At 38.5% G+C, this 18,920-nt stretch overlaps 1 protein-coding gene across 1 annotated transcript; it reads right to left on the reverse strand.

The window, feature by feature from the left end:
- Nucleotides 1-7,053: 7,053 nt before the first annotated feature.
- On the reverse strand, nt 7,054-12,777 carry LOC143852358 (cysteine proteinase inhibitor A-like). Its single transcript, XM_077361740.1, has 2 exons — nt 12,679-12,777; nt 7,054-7,278 (listed from the first exon to the last, which is right to left on the reverse strand). Exons 1-2 carry the CDS (start codon nt 12,775-12,777, stop codon nt 7,054-7,056), a joined length of 324 nt encoding a protein of 107 aa, XP_077217855.1.
- Nucleotides 12,778-18,920: the final 6,143 nt, after the last annotated feature.

The following is an 18,920-nucleotide window of genomic DNA, read 5'->3' on the forward strand; positions in this document are numbered from 1 at the left end:
TAACGGAAATTTTTTATTTTGAAAACAAATTTCCAAGGGAAATAAGTTTACCAAATATTGGAAATTCACTTTATGGAAATTTCTTCCTTAAGACTCACTTTTGGGTCATGCTGGTCTTGATCAACTGTCTTAATTACACATATATGTCCTGCTTCTTTTAGAATTGATTTTCATTTTTAAACACTATATATTAAGATGCCCCTCTCTCTCTCTCTCTCTTTCTCTAAAGATGAATACCACCATAAATTCTATAACATATGAACTAACATATATGTGTAATGAAGCTAAATTTTACTAGAAAATAGATATATGAATAGGTTCCCCTTACTTGGGTTAAGAAAACTAAATATTAAGATATACAATTGAAACAGCTTCATGTTGGTAATTGTAAAAGCTACCCCTAAAATTCAACTTGTGTAAGATGGAGAGAAGATTATTTCAAATAATAATAACATAACAGCCAGAAGAAATTCACTTTAATGTTTTTCCTAAGAAAAATATTAATGTTTTTCTTGCAATCCGAACAAGGCCACAGAACCAACTTCGATCTTTTCCATCATTTTCTTAGAAAGTCAGGATTGTGTTTGCCAACGATTCAATGAAAGACAAATCTAAAAAAAAAGGCCATTTCAATCATTTTCTTGGAAACCCAAGTTTCCCAAAATCAATACTTGTTTAATAATGGCACTCCTATTAACACTACAAAAAAGCCATCAACCCAATCAAAAAATGGTAAAATAAGAGTGCCATTATCAAACAAGGAAATGCAAAAATGCATCATTTCCCATCATTTTATAAGCATTGAGAAAGACCAGACTATCATTTAGATGATATATTTCATTCACAAGAAGAAAGCACACGCATCTTTAAAACAGATAAAAGTCTGTGTTTCCATCATGTGAAATTATTATCAGTACTACGCATTGTTCGTAGAAGTCTTAGAGAGTCAACCTTATATGTTATTTTTCAATCCACATAATAAGATAATTGATAGTCTCTGTGTTCATGCTGCCATCTGATTCAAATGGAAGTTACCAGCAATATTATGTACTTCAACCTCGAGTTTCTCCTTGCGCCCCCCTTTCACTTTGAGAAGCAAGTCAAACTTCAATTACCTGAATCAAGAGAAACAACAGAACCCACATCAAACATCCTGAAATGTAAGATCATTGGTGTCTTCCAAGAAAACAAGGACAAGGGAAACCAAAGATTGAGAAGGCAAAATGCCAACATCGGCCCTTGCGAGAAGTAACTTGAGTATTTCAGAAGGGGCCAGCAAATGCCAACCTCAGACCCCAATGTTATTCCACTCACCAAGTGAGTTAGCAGATATAGGTTTACAAGGGTGAGAAAAATGATTTGATAATAATGAAATGCCAGGGAAATATGAAGCAAGCATAGAATTTTCTAAATCCAGTCATCAGACAGAGGCACATTTTCTGTGCTGTGGAACAAGATTACAGTCACAAAGATACGCATAGCAACAGTATTCTCAGCTTCCATAAGCTGGAAGCAATCATGCTTCTAAAACATAGGGGCACGTAGCATCGGTTCCCTCAAATTGCATACTCCATACACAACCTAACACCCATGATTAAAAACTATACACTTAAAATTTTCAATATATGAGTTAAAGCAACAGGTTAATGAACAAACGAATGCAATCTGCTATAACATGTCTTTTTTTTAAAAGAAAACAAATGGATACAATATTTAAAGAGTTAAGAGGAAGAAACCAGGATAAAATTTACAAGGGGGACAGAGATCGGCCCTGAAAATAAGACACCTGACCACACCTCCCTAGGAAAGCATATCAGGGAGGACATATTGTCTTGAACTTGGTAACAGAAAAGAAAAAACTGTACAAACCACTGAGATCTAGAATCTCACTAATATGTGGATAGCTAGTGGCTCATTTTGTTAATATGGGAATGTTAGAGGATAATAATACTGTAATGGTCAAAAAGGGATTCCCCAAACGAAGCATTGCAGAAGGGGGAGGGAGGACATATTGTCTTGAACTTGGTAACAGAATCTTCATAACCATTGGTGGGGGTTGGTCTGGGGAAGAAAAGGGGGCGAATATATCATTTCCCGTGTATAAATAATATATTATCCAGGTTTTTGGAAATGCCACGTCTTATCAGTGCCAGCATTATCCATATCTCATTGCATATCACACCTAGATTTGCAAAAATGGTCACAGCCTCAATTTGTAGTTCAAGACCGATATGGGAATGTCTCATCCCTTGGAGCATCTTGAGAAGTTGCCCACATGTTCCCATATCTATATTGAAAACCCCTTTAATACTTGAGAAGTTCCAGTTTATCATGGCTCCCATATCATAGGCACCACACAAGTTGCCTATTTTTAGGTGATATGGCCCTTTCCTACATGTGAGAGCACCATCAGGAACCATAGTAACAGCCCCCAGTATTATAATTATTTAACCTTTTTGTCAATGCCATTATATGAGATCATTTCAACTATATCCTTTCATCCAGAATTGGTGCAAACCTAGGGTTTGCAAGTCATTTTTTGGGAACTTTAGGAGTGCAGATAAGTTCCATCTTCAATAAAAAAAATGAAAGATAAGTTCTAACTTCAATAAAAGCACCATACAGCCATTCAAAAAAATAAAAATAAAAATAAAATAACACCATGTCTTCTCATAACAAAGTAGCAAGTATTAATCAAATGACATCTATGTTTTCACAAAGACTCAAAGCCTTAGAATTGTTTCACCAATGGAAATCAAATTACCCAAGCAAGTTACATATAATTAGGGGTGTCAGTTTGGGCTCGGGCTCAGCTCGGTAAGGACTCGGCTCGAGCTCGGCTCGAATCCTTAACGAGCCGAGCCAGCTGGCCCGGCTTGTTAACCTTAACGAGCCGAGCCGAGCCGATCCCGGCACACGCGCGCGCGCACACACACACACACACGCACGCACGCACGCGCGCGCGCGCCCGCCCCCGCCCCCGCGCCCGCGCACGCGCACGCACACACACACACACACACACACACAAGTCGTACCAATACCATTTTCCTTTGTTTAAACCAGAAGTGGGGTGCATTATCGAAGCAAGGGAGTGCCAACTTCAACCCACAAACCAGTTAAAGAAGAAAAGACAAGCTGAGAAGTGCAAATATCAAAACATTGGGGTGCTGATATCAGCACACACTCCTTCGCTTATAAAACCGAGCCGATTAGGGTTTTCTGAGGGGGATTTTCGTTTACAGAGAGAGCTGCAAAAAAGAGGACTCTCATATTCTTGGAAAACCAGAGAGGATAGTAGAGGAAGAGAATAGAAAAGAGGGCCAAATAGAGAACCAGAGCAGAGAAAGGAGAGAGAGGGAGAGCTTTGGCAAGAAGGCAAAAAGAGGGGTCTTTGGACTTCTCCTCTGGCGATTTCGCCGCAGCTCCGACCAATACTCTATTTCGGCCATACGCTTTACCACCTCCACCATATTCTTCACCCTCAACATCACCTTCATCATTAATCTCAGCCATCCCCACCATCAATTTCACCCAATTCCCCATCACCATCTCTGCAATTCCGGCAACCCTCTTACCTCCGGGGACCTCCATAGCTGCTGACCTTCTTCCCAAACCATCATCACTACCATTCTCGTCTCTATTTCTCCAAATCTAGGGCAAAGATTCATCGATTCCGATAAGGCTCGCGAGCCTGGCCGAGCTCGAGTCTGGTTCGAGCCCGAGCCGAGCCCGAGCTCAGGTATTGAGCTTAACGAGCTGAGCCGAGCTCAGCTCGGCTCGGCTCCTTTACACCCCTACATATAATAAGTTATAAATCAGGGAAATCAAGTTACTGATCAAGAAAACTAGATCTCTAATCAGATCTATTAACAAATCAGGTCTATACAAGAAACTATATAACTATGACCAAACAAAGCTAGGATGGATTGTGGGCTAATGGTAAGGGTGAGAGCGAGGTAAGGGTTAAGGGTAATGAATGTGGACGAGTTAGGAGGAAAAAGTGATAGGTAGGTAGAAGGGCTAAAAAGAGGTGAGTAGGTATGCTAATGAAAGAGAGAAATTATATGATGCCCGACCGTGAAAATGTAAACGGCGGAAGGAGACAAAAGTTGCTGCCTTGGTTTTTTAACCAAGGAAAAGTAAAAAACGAGGCTTTCCCTTGGATTAAAAATCAAGGGAGAGAGGTTTTCTCTCTTTCCGCCCTTCATTTTCACGGTCGGGCATGGCATCATATAATTTCTCAATGAAAGAAATATGATGGATCCATACTTGCAATGTCGTATTGAGCATTGGGAGCCATTCTGTTGCAGGTGGTCTTCAAGCGAAGAAAGAGAAATAGCTAGGGTAGAGAAGAAAAGGAGTTGATCTCAACCACGACAAGAAGAGATGAAGAAATGACGGATCAAGATCAAGAAAAAAAAGGACAAAGAAAGATCAAGATCAAGAAAAGAAAAAGGGCGGGGGGGTGGGAGGGTGTGCCAAGGCCAGGATAAAAGAGAAGAAGCCATTCAAAAGGGTGGGGGGGGGAGAATTTCAAGGTCAAGATAAAGATCCACCAAAGATATAGATTAGGAAAAGGGGGAATGAATATCGGGGAAGAGGGGATAACGGAAAAAAGGGAGAAGCAGTTTATAAACCCAACCGGCGACAAGGGAGAAGAGGGAAGGAGAGAAAAATAGGAAAAAATAAATGAGACTATAAAGAATGAAACAAAGAAGCAAGAGAGGAGCGAGAGGGGTGAATGTAAGAAGGGGGGAGATCGTGAGATGGATGGTGAAAGGTAAGGGTAGAAGGGAAAAAGGAAGAAAGTATACTAAAGGAGGGGAGGAGAGAAGAGAAAGGAGGGAGGAGATGAGGGTAAAGTTTCTTCATATTTTCCAAAGTTGGTCCTTATTTAGGTGGGTGTTCAGGTTATATGAAGGGAATGAGTTATTTAAGTGATGGGACCCCATATTTGATAAATAGGTTAAAAGAAAAGACATTAAAAAGGCTTCAAACGAGGTTTAGCCAATAAGAAATAAAAATTAAGTGGGTTAGGGCTAAAAGGCTGTAAAAGATGAATTTAAAGGATAAATTTGCTATCGGAAAAAGTGATGGTGGGCCATAGGCTGATGCAGATATCCCTCACATTGAAGAGGCTAAATATAATGTTAATAATTCAAATAAAAATTCAAATAAAATGCTATTAACAAATAGCACGTCCAATAATCCAATAGAAATAAAAACTAAATCTAACAGCTAAGATGATCGAATCACATCAACAATTCAGTGTGACATTGGTTATAGTAACTCGAAGGCCCGATAGAAAAGATAGGCAGTTGAAGTGGAGTCCAAACTAGAGACAGAAAATGTAATGCTAGCTGACCTTCCTTTTCGATTCCTAATCATCCTGTTTGATTTCCTGGAGGAGGTACCATTTGTGCAAAAAATAGGGGAGGTACCATTTGTACAAAAAGATCTACTTCGGTTGATTCCACTTCAAAATCTCAACATCCCAATTTCTGTAAGTAGTAAAAACAACTTATTAAATTTTAACCTTATACAATTGTAGCCATTATGTTTCATCATCTTGAAATCCTTCCAAAAACTTGTAACTTGTCATCTATTGTAGGGAATAGGCACGGAAGGTTTTATTCTACTATGATTCTACCAACTTAGAAGGAACACAGCTATGCATAATTATAGATTAAATGATTTAAATACTAAATTAATGTAGAGTGTAAGTAAAAAAGAAAGACACGAAAAAAAAAACCATATTAGCTCATATATAGTTCATAATGAACAATCCAAAAAGATATCGTACCCAATCTAACATTTAAGTTAACATTTAATATCCCTATCATATCTCTCAGGTCTTAATTCGTATGTTTCGTTTATATGTCCCCCCCCAAAAAAAAAAAAAAACATTTTGAGCACCATCAAGGACAGAAGAATACTACAGAGATATAGCAGTTAGACACGATCACTAGGATGCAAAACCCTGATATGCGGCACAAGAGACACGTTCACATGCAACTCTTAGTTTGTAGTTTTTTTTTTTTTTTTTTTTCTCATTTCTTGCTTTCTCAAGTACTCAGCATGGTAAGCACGGAGAGAGGGTTAAGAAAACAATGAAGCTAAGGACAGGTTTTGTTTCTTTGTGGGCCTTTGGGCTATGGTGTTCCTCAAAAGGTACTGAATCAGTGATCTGATAAGAGGTCTAAAGGACATCAACTTCCCCACCCATCCATAAAAATAAAGATCATTGTCTAAAAATTCGGACTAGTCAAAGAAGTTTTTGATTGACTTGGTAGGGAATATCTCAGACTCATACGAGAACAAGGAAATGGTAAAACCTATTCAAGGGCGAACCGATGATTAACTCAGAGTTTTTAAACAGTGATTAAGATGGAGGGTGTTCTATAGATATGGGTTCTATAAAGCCAGACCTTCAAAGCCTAATCCCAAAAACAAGTCACAATATGCACAAACTTACACCCACGATCTCTTCTTACAAGAAGAAATAGCTTACTTAGCTCACAAAATCCCTAGTCCTCAAACTCTCTCACTCTCAATATAAAATGGAATATGGATTTATGTTTCCACGTATACAACCAAGTGGAAGACAGATCTCATACCAATATTCATCAAACTCCGAACAAGTACAAAAAGGGAAATAAATATGAAAAGGTCTCAACAATTTCAAGCCAGCATGTAAGAGTAATCAGACCAAAGACCCAACTATGAACATAAAGTAACCACCAATATCAACACAAAATTTAGACCAGGTTACCAGGACACGTATTAAAACTTAAAAGAGTAAGATAGATCTTCCTTTTTATTATGCCCTATAATATTCACACAGCAGAGAGAGATCCAGGTCTCAATCTAAAGTACTCACATAACATTGAACACAATATATTTCAATTAGTATGGAAATGCAAGTGAAAACTTGATCAATCATAAATCGCACGTAAAACTCGATAAAGAGATCTGCAATCAATTCTTTTTAATCGCAATGGATACCAATGTTATGGAATTTTATAGAGAAATATCAGGCCTAGAATAATTACCTCATTTAGAAACAGAATCGGAAGGGGTAGCCGAGCAGTCACTGGCCGGACCAGCAGGCTTGAATTCCTGAAGCTCCTTGAAATTCATCCATGGTTTGACCCAAACCTTGGCTTCATAGACTTTCTTGGCACCACCTTCAGTTACCTCCACAGTGATATAGTACACAGTACCAGCAACCACTTGCTGTTTTGATTTCACCACCCTTCCAAACTCAAGAAGAGAGTTCTATGTGACAATCCAAGAAGAAGAAAAACCCATAGATAATCAAATAAAATGTCAAATGAATCAAACCAATAGGGGGAAAGTCCAAGAGACAAAGAAAGAAAGAGTTCAAACAAATTAACAGTAAAGAAAAGAAAAAAATTAAGAGGAAACATAACCCTACGACAAATAAAAGTCAGCAAATTAGGAAGACAACATGATCAGAACAGAAAACCATTGAAAAAAAATAAAAAGAAAATTAACAGTAAATAAAAGGGAAAATTATTAAAAAAATGCCAAGTTTATGCTAAATTGTGAACAAAGGGTGGACATTTCAAATCTATAAAAAAAGGGCTGTCGTGTACGAAAATAGACCATTTAGGATGAAAATACCCCCCCCTTTGCTTTTTCCCACCAACTATGTAGTATCTAATCCCTAAGCGATTTCACCTACCACCTTTTCTTTTCTTTCTTCTTCCCCAAGCAAGTTCCAACGTGAGAAACAACCATTGCCAATACTTGGGTTGATGAAAAACAGCCATTGTTCTTTGGAAAAAAAATGGAAAATGTTATCCGCACTACCGTATTTTGATGAGGACACTCCTCACTTTATTAAAAGTACTGTATGACCCGCACCATAGGATGATCCAAACCGTCTATTAGATGGGCCACAGCCTAAATAGGTTGTGCCCCAAAAAGCATTTCCATAGGTTGATCCTAACCCTCCGATCAGAATGTTAGAGAGTTGATCCAAACCCTCTATAGATCGGAGGGTTAGGATCAACCCATGGAAATGATTTTTGGGACACAACCCATTTAGGCTGTGGCCCATCTAATGGACGGTTTGGATCATCCTATGTGGGGGCCATACCGTACTTTTAATTAAGTGAGGAGTGCCCTCATCAAAATACAGTAGTGTAGACAACATTTCCCAAAAAAAATACCAATACTTACTAAACTACTTGGGTGATAAACATAGCTTCAAGTATGTCTAAATTATGGTTCCAAGAGTGATACTTGTGATGGGGACATTCTAATAGTATGAAATTGGTTTTGAAACTGATCATGAGTGTTTTAAACCTTTGGAACCATTACATAGGCCCCGGAACCACTAGGGAACCATATTATAGTTGTTCCGAGGTGTTAAGTGGTTCGAAGAGTCTAAATTATAGTTCCAAGAGTGCTACTTGTGATTGGGACATTATAATAGTATGAAATTGGTTTTGAAACTGATCATGGGTGTTTTAAACATTTTGGAAAAATTACATAATCTCCGGAACCACTTGGGAACCATATTATAGTTGTTCCGAGGTGTTAAGTGGTTCCAAGAGTCTAAATTATGGTTCCAAGAGTGGTACTTGTGATGGGGACATTCTAATAGTATGAAATTGGTTTTGAAACTGATCATGAGTGTTTTAAACCTTTTGGAACCATTACATAGGTTCTGGAACCACTTGGGAACCATATTATAGTTGTTCTGAGGTGTGAAGTGGTTCCAAGAGTCTAAATGATGGTTCCAAGAGTACTACTTGTGATTGGGACATTCTAATAGTATTTTGAAACTGATCATGAGTACTTTAAACCTTTTGGAACCATTACATAGGCCCCGGAACCACTTGGGAACCATATTATAGTTGTTCCGAGGTGTTAAGTAGTTTCAAGAGTCTAAATGATGGTACCAAGAGTGCTACTTGTGATTGTGACATTCTAATAGTATTTAAAACTGATCATGAATGTTTTTAACCTTTTAGAATTATTACATAGGCTCCGGAACCACTTGGGAACCATATTATAGTTGTTCCGAGGTGTTAAGTGGTTCCAAGAGTCTAAATGATGGTTCCAAGAGTGCTACTTGTGATTGGGACATTCTAATAGTATTTTGAAACTGATCATGAGTGTTTTAAACCTTTTGGAACCATTACATAGGCTCCGGAACCACTTGGGAACCATATTATAGTTGTTCCAAGGTGTTAAGTGGTTCCAAGAGTCTAAATGATGGTTCCAAGAGTGCTACTTGTGATTGGGACATTCTAATAGTATTTTGAAACTGATCATGAGTGTTTTAAACCTTTTGGAACCATTACATAGGCTTCGGAACCACTTGGGAACCATATTATAGTTGTTCCGAGGTGTTAAATGGTTCCAAGAGTCTAAATTATGGTTCCAAGAGTGCTACTTGTGATGGGGACATTCTAATAGTATGAAATTGGTTTTGAAACTGATCATGGGTGTTTTAAACCTTTTGGAACCATTACATAGGTTCCGGAACCAGTTGGGAACCATATTATAGTTGATCCGAGGAGTTAAGTGGTTCCAAGAGTCTAAATGATGGTTTCAAGAGTGCTACTTGTGATTGGAACATTCTAATAGTATTTTGAAACTGATTATGAGTGTTTTAAACCTTTTGGAACCATTACATATGCTTCGGAACCACTTGGGAACCATATTATAGTTGTTCCGAGGTGTTAAGTGGTTCCAAGAGTGGTTCCGAGGTATTAAATGTGATTCTCTAGTGGTTCCGGGGTATAAAATGTGGTTCCATAGTGGTTCCGGGGTATAAAATGTGGTTCCCTAGTGGTTCCAAGGTATAAAATGTGGTTCCGTAGTAGTTCCAGAGTATAAAATGTGGTTCCCTAGTGGTTCCGAGGTATAAAATGTGGTTCCCTAGTGGTTCCGAAGTACACAGTGGGCCCACATTGTTTGGATCATCCAAGGCATTATTTGATGGGCCCTCACATATATAGGGTGTGCCGAAAAAATCAGCTCCATCGGATCATCCTAACCCTTCAATCTGAGGACGTACCATCGGCTGCTAGCCCTACTCGGAAGTCCGAACAAAATTTCGGACTTCCAAATGGAGTCCAGTACAATGCCCATTCTACTAGACTCCATTCGGAAGTCCGAAACTTTTTTCGGACTTCCGACCAAATTTTCGGACTTCCAAATGGAGTCCAGTAGAATGGGCATTCTATATATGTGAGGGTCCATCAAATAAACGCTTTGGATGATCCAAACAATGTGGGCCCACTATGTTTTTGGTAGTGTTTGGATTCGGGTATGGGGTTTGGAGGGTTGTATGGGGTCTTCATTAGCATTGACAGTGTTTCAAAAGAGGGGGCCTACCTTATACAAATTGAACCACAGGGGGTTTACTTGTAACTTTTTAAACATTAGGGGTTAAGTTGGATGTGTACAGTCCTTGTACAAAATGGAGGGTTAGGATCTTCATATGGAGATATGCGGGTACATCCTATATACGTCATGGTCCAACAAATGAACGGTTTGGATCATCCTTTGAAGTGAGCCCCACTGTTTGCAACATATAAAATTCTTGCAGAGAGAGAGAGAGAGAGAGATGGGTAAAAAGAAGGTTTTTAAAAGACAAGAGTATTCTTGTCATTTTCCGTCCCTGACAAGACCCGACAAGAGAGAGATGGGTAAAAAGATGATTTTTAAAAGAGAAGGGTATTCTTGTCATTTTCCGTCCCTGACAAGACCTGACAGCCCATCTTTCATTGTTTTGAAATGTCTACCCCTGAACTACTACGGAACCACATTTTATACGTCGGAACCACTAGGGAACCACATTTTATACCCCTGAACCACTAGGGAACCACATTTTATACCCCGTAACCACTACAGAACCACATTTTATACCTCGTAACCACTGGGGAACCACATTTTATACCCCGGAACCACTAGGGAACCACATTTTATACTCCGCAACCATTACGGAACCACATTTATACCTCGTAACCACTAGGGAACCACATTTTATACCCTGGAACCACTAGAGAACCACATTTTCAACCCCGGAACCACTTGGGAACCACATTTTATACGCCGGAACCACTAGGGAACCACATTTCATACCCCGGAACCACTAGGGAACCACATTTTATACCCTTGAACCTAGTACGGAACCAAATTTTATACCTCGGAACCACTGGGGAACCACATTTTATACGCCGGAAGCAGTACAGAGCGACATTTTCTACCCCGGAACCAGTACAGAGCGACATTTTCTACCCTGGAACCAGTACGAACCAAATTGGGTAGAAACACGTAATGGTTTTTTTCCAACAAAGAAAATTGTGGTTCTAACTTTCTTTTAAAACCCAAGAAAACAATGAAAACAATTATACAACCAACATAGAACAACTTGGGTAATTTCTCTGTTTTTTTCAATACAAAACAATGAAAACAATGAAAACCTTCATAAAATGTTAAAACCCAACAAAATATGAAAACCTTCATAAAATGTTAAACCCTATTCAAGTAGAGGAGCATGGACCTACTTGGAGCTATGTTTACCACCCAAGTTCAAATTTGTCACAAGTAATGGTGTTTTTTTTTAACAAAATACAATGGGATTGGAGCTTCCAAAGGATGGCAATGGCTGCACCGGGTGTTTTTCACGTTGGATGGGTGGGGAAGAAGAAAGAAAAACGTGAAGTGGGTAGCTGAAAAAAAACATAGGGATTAGAGCATAAAAAATGGTGGGAAAATGAAAGTGGGGGTATATTTGTCCTAAAACTCATACTCTCTCACCTGACAGCCCTTTTTTTACAAAATTTAAATATCTACCTTTTATCACAATTTAGCATAAACTTTGCATTTTTTTAATAATTTTTCCTAAATAAAAAAAATGGGAAAATTAGGAAGGCAATGAAAATCACAATGATCCAGATGAATGAAATAAAAAATAAGAGGAAATTATAAAAATAAGAGGAAAAAAACCCATAGATAATTAAATAAAATGTCAAATGAATCAAACCAATAGGGGAAAGTTCAAGAGACAAAGAAAGAAAGAAAAAGCTCAAATGAAATTAACAGTAAAGAAAAGGAAATAATGAAGAGAAAATAGAACCCTAACACAAAGAAAAATCAGTATGTTATGAAGACAAAGAAGATCTGAACAAAAAACCATTGATAAATTAAAAGAAAATTAACAGTAAATAAAAAGGGAATGAACAGTTAAACAAATTATGAAGGCAATGAAAATCAATGGTCCAGATGATTGAAAAAATAAGAGGAAATCAATTAAAAGGAAATAAAAAGGAAATAATGAACAGAAAACAGAACCCCATCAGATGAAATCAAATCAAGAACCAGATGATCAAAACAAAAACAGAACGGAGATGATAAATTTGCACCCCTTGTAGGATGATTCGCACCCCTTTAAGGTGAATTGACGTCAAAAAACGTCAAACAGCGTCAGATCTTAACGTATCTTGTGCCCAATTCACGTTAAAGGGGTGTGAATCGTCCTACAGGGGGTACGAATTTATCATCACACAAACAGAAAATCACTAAAAAATAGAAAATCGAAAATGAAGATTACATAAAAAAAAACATCAAATAACCACTTTTTCATCTACTTGTAAAAAAACAAGAAAGAGAAAAGATTTAAAAAAAAGGTACCGTTTTTTTGTTATGTTCTTCAACAGCAAATCGAGCGAGCTCTACGATCTCCACACTGTTCTGATTAGAAGCATCAGTAATTCCTCCAACAGTAGCCATGTTTATAGAATCTTCAGAGCGAAACCCTAACGAAGAAGAGAGAGAAAAGAGAATATGAAATTATATGAAGAGATAAGTGATGAAATTTTTCATTGATTTTAGCATTTGATCTGCGCTTTTTTCGTTGAATGTCTTGAACGTGTGATGTGACGACACGTGGAAAATATCAAACGGTGGTAAAAGAAAGATTTTGATTTGGAAGAAAAGTCTAAAGGCATGGTCCGCATAGAGACGGGCAAGTATCTCACAGAAAAAGAAGAGAGCTCTCTCTCTTTCCACGCATCTCACGTGTAAAAAAAAATATGAAGAAGAGAGCTCTCTCTCTTTCCAACCCGAAGGGGGACCCGTCTAGGCACGTAAGTAGGGCTGGCAACGGGGCGGGGTCGGGGCCAGATGTTGCATTCCCCGCGCCCGCCCCGCATATGGTTGAATTCCCCGTCCCCATCCCCGCTTTCGGGGGAACCGGGGGGATCCCCATCCCTGCCCCGCGGGGAATGCTTACCTCCCATCCCCGCCCCGCAGGCAATCCCTCTTTGTTTTTTAATTTTTTGAAATTTTAATAACTTTTGAATTTTGACTTTTGAGTCTTTGACAGCTGTTTCAAACTTTCAATAGTAAAAGGCAATATGCCAATATGAGTTAGTGCATTTATAAAACATGGCTGCCAATATCAGTAGCCTATAACAAAAAAATTAATTTTTGCACTACAACTACAAGAATAAAGGAAAGGTTTCACCGTTTCAGAATCAGTTTCGCTGTTTCGATTACATTGGTAGTATTACTATGCGGGGCGGGGCGATCCCAGATCCATCCCCGCCCCCGCCCCGCACCGGGGAATCACTTTTGCCTCCGTCCCCGCCTGGATACGGGGATTCCCCGCCCCGTTCAGGCTGGGCGGGGCGGATCCCCGTCTTCACGGGTGAAATTGCCGGCCCTACACGTAAGATTCCACCCTTCTTGAAACAACCTTGTTCTCAAGATTGGAGATTAAGCACGGGCCAAATAGCGAAAATTAAGATTTTGTGTAGGACTTTCCGTAATCCATCTCTCCTCTTTTCTATTTTTCTTGCTCCCTTTATTCTTCTCTTCGTCTTGAGATTGGTCACTATTTCGTTTGTCGTCATCAATGGTTGAGGCAACTCCATTTTCAAACCGATCACATGAAGCCATTCATCAAAGGTCCTTAGTTTTGTTGTTTTGTAATGATTTAGATGTTGACGCACGGATGATTGTTGGGGGAATCTTTTCGATAGCCTTGGACAGTTTGAAAGGAATGATAGGCTCTTCGGCGACGCCTTTTCTTTTGTGGCTTTTTCACCTTTCTTCTATCTGATTCATAACAGATTCTGGCTCTTTGGTTGACTGTCTCCGACGTGTGACTTGCCAACACGTGGGAGAAATCTAACGGTGCTAAAGGATGAAAGTCCAATACTTAGAGATGAAGAAATATAGGTATGGAAGAAAACAAAGAGGCTACTGTTTGGTTCTCTATCTCAACATGAGAAGAGATGTGAGGATTGCATCACTTAAATAATGGATGAAGTCTGTACAAATTGCATGATTGTGTTAAAGTATAAAAGATTAAATACTGCCTTTCTCCAAGAGCTTAAGCTATTGGAGAAGTTGGTAAGTTAACATGGTATCAAAGCAAATGCCTGGGTTCAAACCTCCTAGATAGCAAAATCCACACGCAATGGCTAAACCCAAAAGTGGGGCCACATGTGCCACGTGTAGGCCAACCCTAGAAAGTGGGGCCACACGTGAGGGGAGTGTTAAAGTATAAAAGATTAAATACTGCCTTTCTCCAAAAGCTTAAAAGATCAAAGTGACAGCCTTCAACTACCAAATATATCAGTCCTGCAAATATCAGGATCATGCCAGCCGGTTATTTCCAAAAGAGTCTTCCTTATTCAAATGGTTATTACCAAAAGAGTCTATCTTATCAATGGAGACTGAGTTCCGCCCCTTGGGAACCCACCTCCTTTATGCTCTGTTTGGTTGCTTGTAGATGGCTGGGAGATCTAGAGAAGAAGAAGTCAAAGGGGAGATTAAAAGCAAATCAGCCAACGGGAAGATTGAGAGCAAATGTAACAGACGTTGTTTGGTTTCGCCCAGATTTTTCAAAGATTTGCCAGCAAATCAAAAGATAAGATTTGCCCGAGAATTTCTCCCCTTTTTTCTTCGATTTGGAGAAATTTATCGAGGGAGTTTTCACGGTACCACATCACCCAACAAGGGCCCGACATCTCCGGTTGTCAAACTCCCCAATTTAGCTAAATTCCCTACCAAACACCTTTCAGCAAATCAATAGAATTACATTCCCTACTATTATCCCAAAAAAAAAGGCAACCAAACATAGCATTAGGGCTGGCAATTAAACTCGCAAAAGTGGGACTGGGATTCCCTTGCTTAAGAGGGACGGGGCCATTAAAACAATCCCCAAAGCGATTACGGGGCAGGGATGGGATGACTCTGGCCCCGCTCCGCCCCGCCCCGTAATCACCATCTATATGTTTTGTTAAAGACGCTCATGTATCTTGTCTCTTAGTATTTAAACTAGTTGCAAACCCGTGCGATGCACGGGAACGAAAAACGAAGGAATAGCAATCATATACCCTGCCAAAGATTACATATACGGTTTTGTAAAGAAATCGAGAAGGAAAATCAGTTGGAATTTTTTTAGGTAGGTAACCATAATTTTTTGAAGCATGTTCCATATTTTTTGTATTTCAAAAATGGAATTAGGAAATGTAGAGAGGAGGAAAAGATCTGTATATTCAAACCCAAAAGAACCTAAGAGTCAAAGACTAATAGCTCCCAAGATCTCATAAAATATACATAGAAATGTGCAAAACCATCCAATATGTAAAAACAAAAAAATGAATGCCAATTTCTATTAGAATAGGAATGACATAATCTAATAGAAAAGAAAATTGATAAACCAAAAAGGTCATACTATGCAATAGAACACAATGGTTGTAACCACCAAGTTGTTACTATTCCACTGCTATGACTCCTTACAAACAGTTGGCTTGGGGTAAGATCCTTCATTCATCCGGCCACTCACTAATACCTTTCTTGCAAGAATACACCGAATTGAAATTCCCAACAAAAGCATGATAAAAAAAAATGATAAGAAAGAAGTGAATTTTACACATTATCTTATCAATAGGAAGGGGGGCTAATAGTAGACAATTCTCAGTAGAATTATGAGCAGGTCTAGATTATGGCTTAAACAATGACAGAAACCACCATCAATTAAAAATTTAAAATCCAATGGGCAGTAGACAATAGGAATGTAAATCAAAATATATCAACTATGGGGAAAACATGGACATGTCTTGATTGAAAAAAATATATATACCACAGGAGGGCATTGTGGAGATCCAAACTGAAAGTGCCTCACAACATGTAACTATGGAATTGAAGCTTGAGCAACAAATGCAAAAACTAAAAGCACCTATAAATCCAACATACTGCAGAGTCAATTTAGATTCAAACAAAAATGAAATAGTCAGTTCTTAAGTTCAACCCAGGAAAAAAATAAGATACATAATCAGAAATATAAAATTGATACTAAATAATCTATCAAAGAAAGTCATTCAAAACCCATAATTGCATGAAGAAATCCCTAATTTTTGGGTTTTGTTGAATGGGAAGATGGGGGAGATGAAAAGGGGGCGGTAGTGAGATGGAAGATTAGACATATAAAAATTTATCTAATAAATAGGAAGGGTATCTATCTGTCTATCTCTTTAGAATAAATAGGAAGGTGAAAGAGGTTAAGTGTGATAGAGGGAAGAGGAAAGGGAATAATGTCTTTTTTTTTGTTATTAAAGGCTTTGCTAATAAATGGGATGCAGAGGAGAGAATGTAAAAACTGCCTTTTTTTCTTATTAAAGGCTTTGCTATCTAATAAATATGAATTGTATCTATCTCTTTAGAATAAATAGGAAGGTGAAAGAGGTTAGTGTGATAGAGGGATAAGGAAAGAGAATATAAAACTTCTTTTTTTAATTAAAGGCTTTGCTAATGAAGGCTTTCCATGCGTTTTGAGAGAGTGAAGAGAGAGTTTTTATAGAAATGGGTTACTTTGGTAGAATAGCATTTAATAGAGTTTAATAGAATTAGGGTAATAACGCCCCAATTAATAGTGATAACGGGCAGGTTATTTAGGGGAGAGAGAGTTGTGTGAATGGGGCTTTATAATATACGGGATAGAGGTGGGGCTGCCACGTGGCAGCACCACAGTTTGTAGGATTCCGCATATATATATATATATATATATATATATATATATATATATATATATATAGAGAGAGAGAGAGAGAGAGAGAGAGAATAGAGTTCCTAAGGTGTCACCTCATATAGCTTATATGAGGTGGCGCTTAAAAACATAAGGGGCCCACTTTGTTTGGATGATCCAAAGCATTCATATGATAGGCCCTCACATAGATAGGGTGTGCCCAAAAAATCAACTTCATAGGATCATCCTAACCCTTCCATTTGTGGAGATTGAAATGGATGGGTATAAACCTCCATAAATCTGCCCATTTTTACCCTCCATAAATGGAAGGGTTAGGATGATCCTATGGACCTGATTTTTTGTGGGCACCATATCCATCTAAGGGCCTTTCAAATGAGTGGTTTCGATCACCCAAAAAATGTGGGCCCCTTATGTTTTGTGAGCGCCACCTCATATAAGCTATATGAGGTGACACCTTAGGAACTCTATTCTCATATATGTATATATATATATATATATATATATATATATATATATATATATATATATATATATATATATATAAGATGGCTTGTAAGAGCCTTTTGGGAAATGCAATGACCTTATGACAGCTCTTTAAATACCAAAAGAGAAGAAACGTATGCGTCCCCCATATAAATGGCTGATGATAAATTTGCATCCCTTTAACATTAATTATGTGGGGGGACTTTAACGCTTTTTTATGTCAATTCACATTAAAGGGGGCATGAATTTATCATAGCCCTGATGGAAAAGTAGAAATTGGTGTTTAATAATTGTTTGATTAGATTAAAAAAAAAAGGTAAACGATAAATGCGCCCCTTTTCATTACTTGGGACACCCACCTGCGCTTTATCTATGACTGCAAAAGGCTAGTGTACATCACATGCAATGGACTTAAGGGACCTGATTGACATCGTACACTGGAGCTGGGTGCCCCAAGCAATGAGAAGGGGCGCATTTATCATTTCCCTAAAAAAATAGATATTGTTATTATAGTAGTGCGGGGAATTTTTTCCCCCTAATAGTGCGCAGGGCAGGGACGAGGACGGGGATTAGATTTTCCCCACGAGGCGGGGACGAGGACGGGGAATGCAACATCCCGCCCCGCCCCATTGCCACTCCTACATCTCCTCCACCCCGAGATTCGTAGAAAAAACATAAAGTTAAATGAATGATAAACTCACACTAAGGCCATGTTCGTTTTATATTGTGACAACCGATGAAGAAGGGCCCAACCGATTATTGGCCAAAAATTATACACAATATCAGTTCAATAATAATTTTGGGCCAATAATTGGTTGGCATCTCATCATCGGTGTCACGCACTAAATCAAGATTCGGCCTAGGTACGTAACACCACCACACATTCATGATCACAACCACGAATATGTAAGGCGTCACAATTAAATATGCAATAAACAGAGCATAACCAAACTAATTAATCCTATTAATCAACTATTAATTATCAGAGTACGAAATAATTGTGGTCAACTAACTGGCCCCAAGGGCTACAAGAATGCTTAATAGTCCAAATAAAAATTTATGTTTGTAACTGAAATAACTGAAACAAAAGTAGATCCTAAATCTTTCGAATTGCTCTCTCCCCGATCCTGCAAGATGAAATCTCCTACTGATCAGTATCTATAAGACATAAATAAACACAGATGAGCTAATGCTCAATGAATAGACAAGCTCTAATAATAAACATGAACATTGAGCATGATAGGCCTTTAATAATCAATTAAACTATAATTGGCTATCCATGTATTAACTGTAAAACTGAAATATCAAAACTAGCACAAAACTGGTCAATAACTAGCAATGAATATAATTGGCGTCACACCGCCCCAATGGTCTACTAGTCATGGTCCGCTGA

This window comes from Tasmannia lanceolata, unplaced genomic scaffold, assembly GCF_043159265.1.
Source record: "Tasmannia lanceolata isolate RefF3 unplaced genomic scaffold, GAP_Taslan_0.1 ptg000019l, whole genome shotgun sequence".
In the NCBI taxonomy this organism is placed as follows: Eukaryota; Viridiplantae; Streptophyta; class Magnoliopsida; order Canellales; family Winteraceae; genus Tasmannia; species Tasmannia lanceolata.

Coding starts and splice junctions, on each gene's coding strand:
- LOC143852358 (XM_077361740.1), bottom strand. CDS start 12,777: ATGGCTACTGTTGGAGGAATTACTGATGCTTCTAATCAGAACAGTGTG. Junction 7,279..12,678: donor AAGAACATAACAAAAAAACG/GTACCTTTTTTT, acceptor ATTGTCACATAG/AACTCTCTTCTTGAGTTTGG.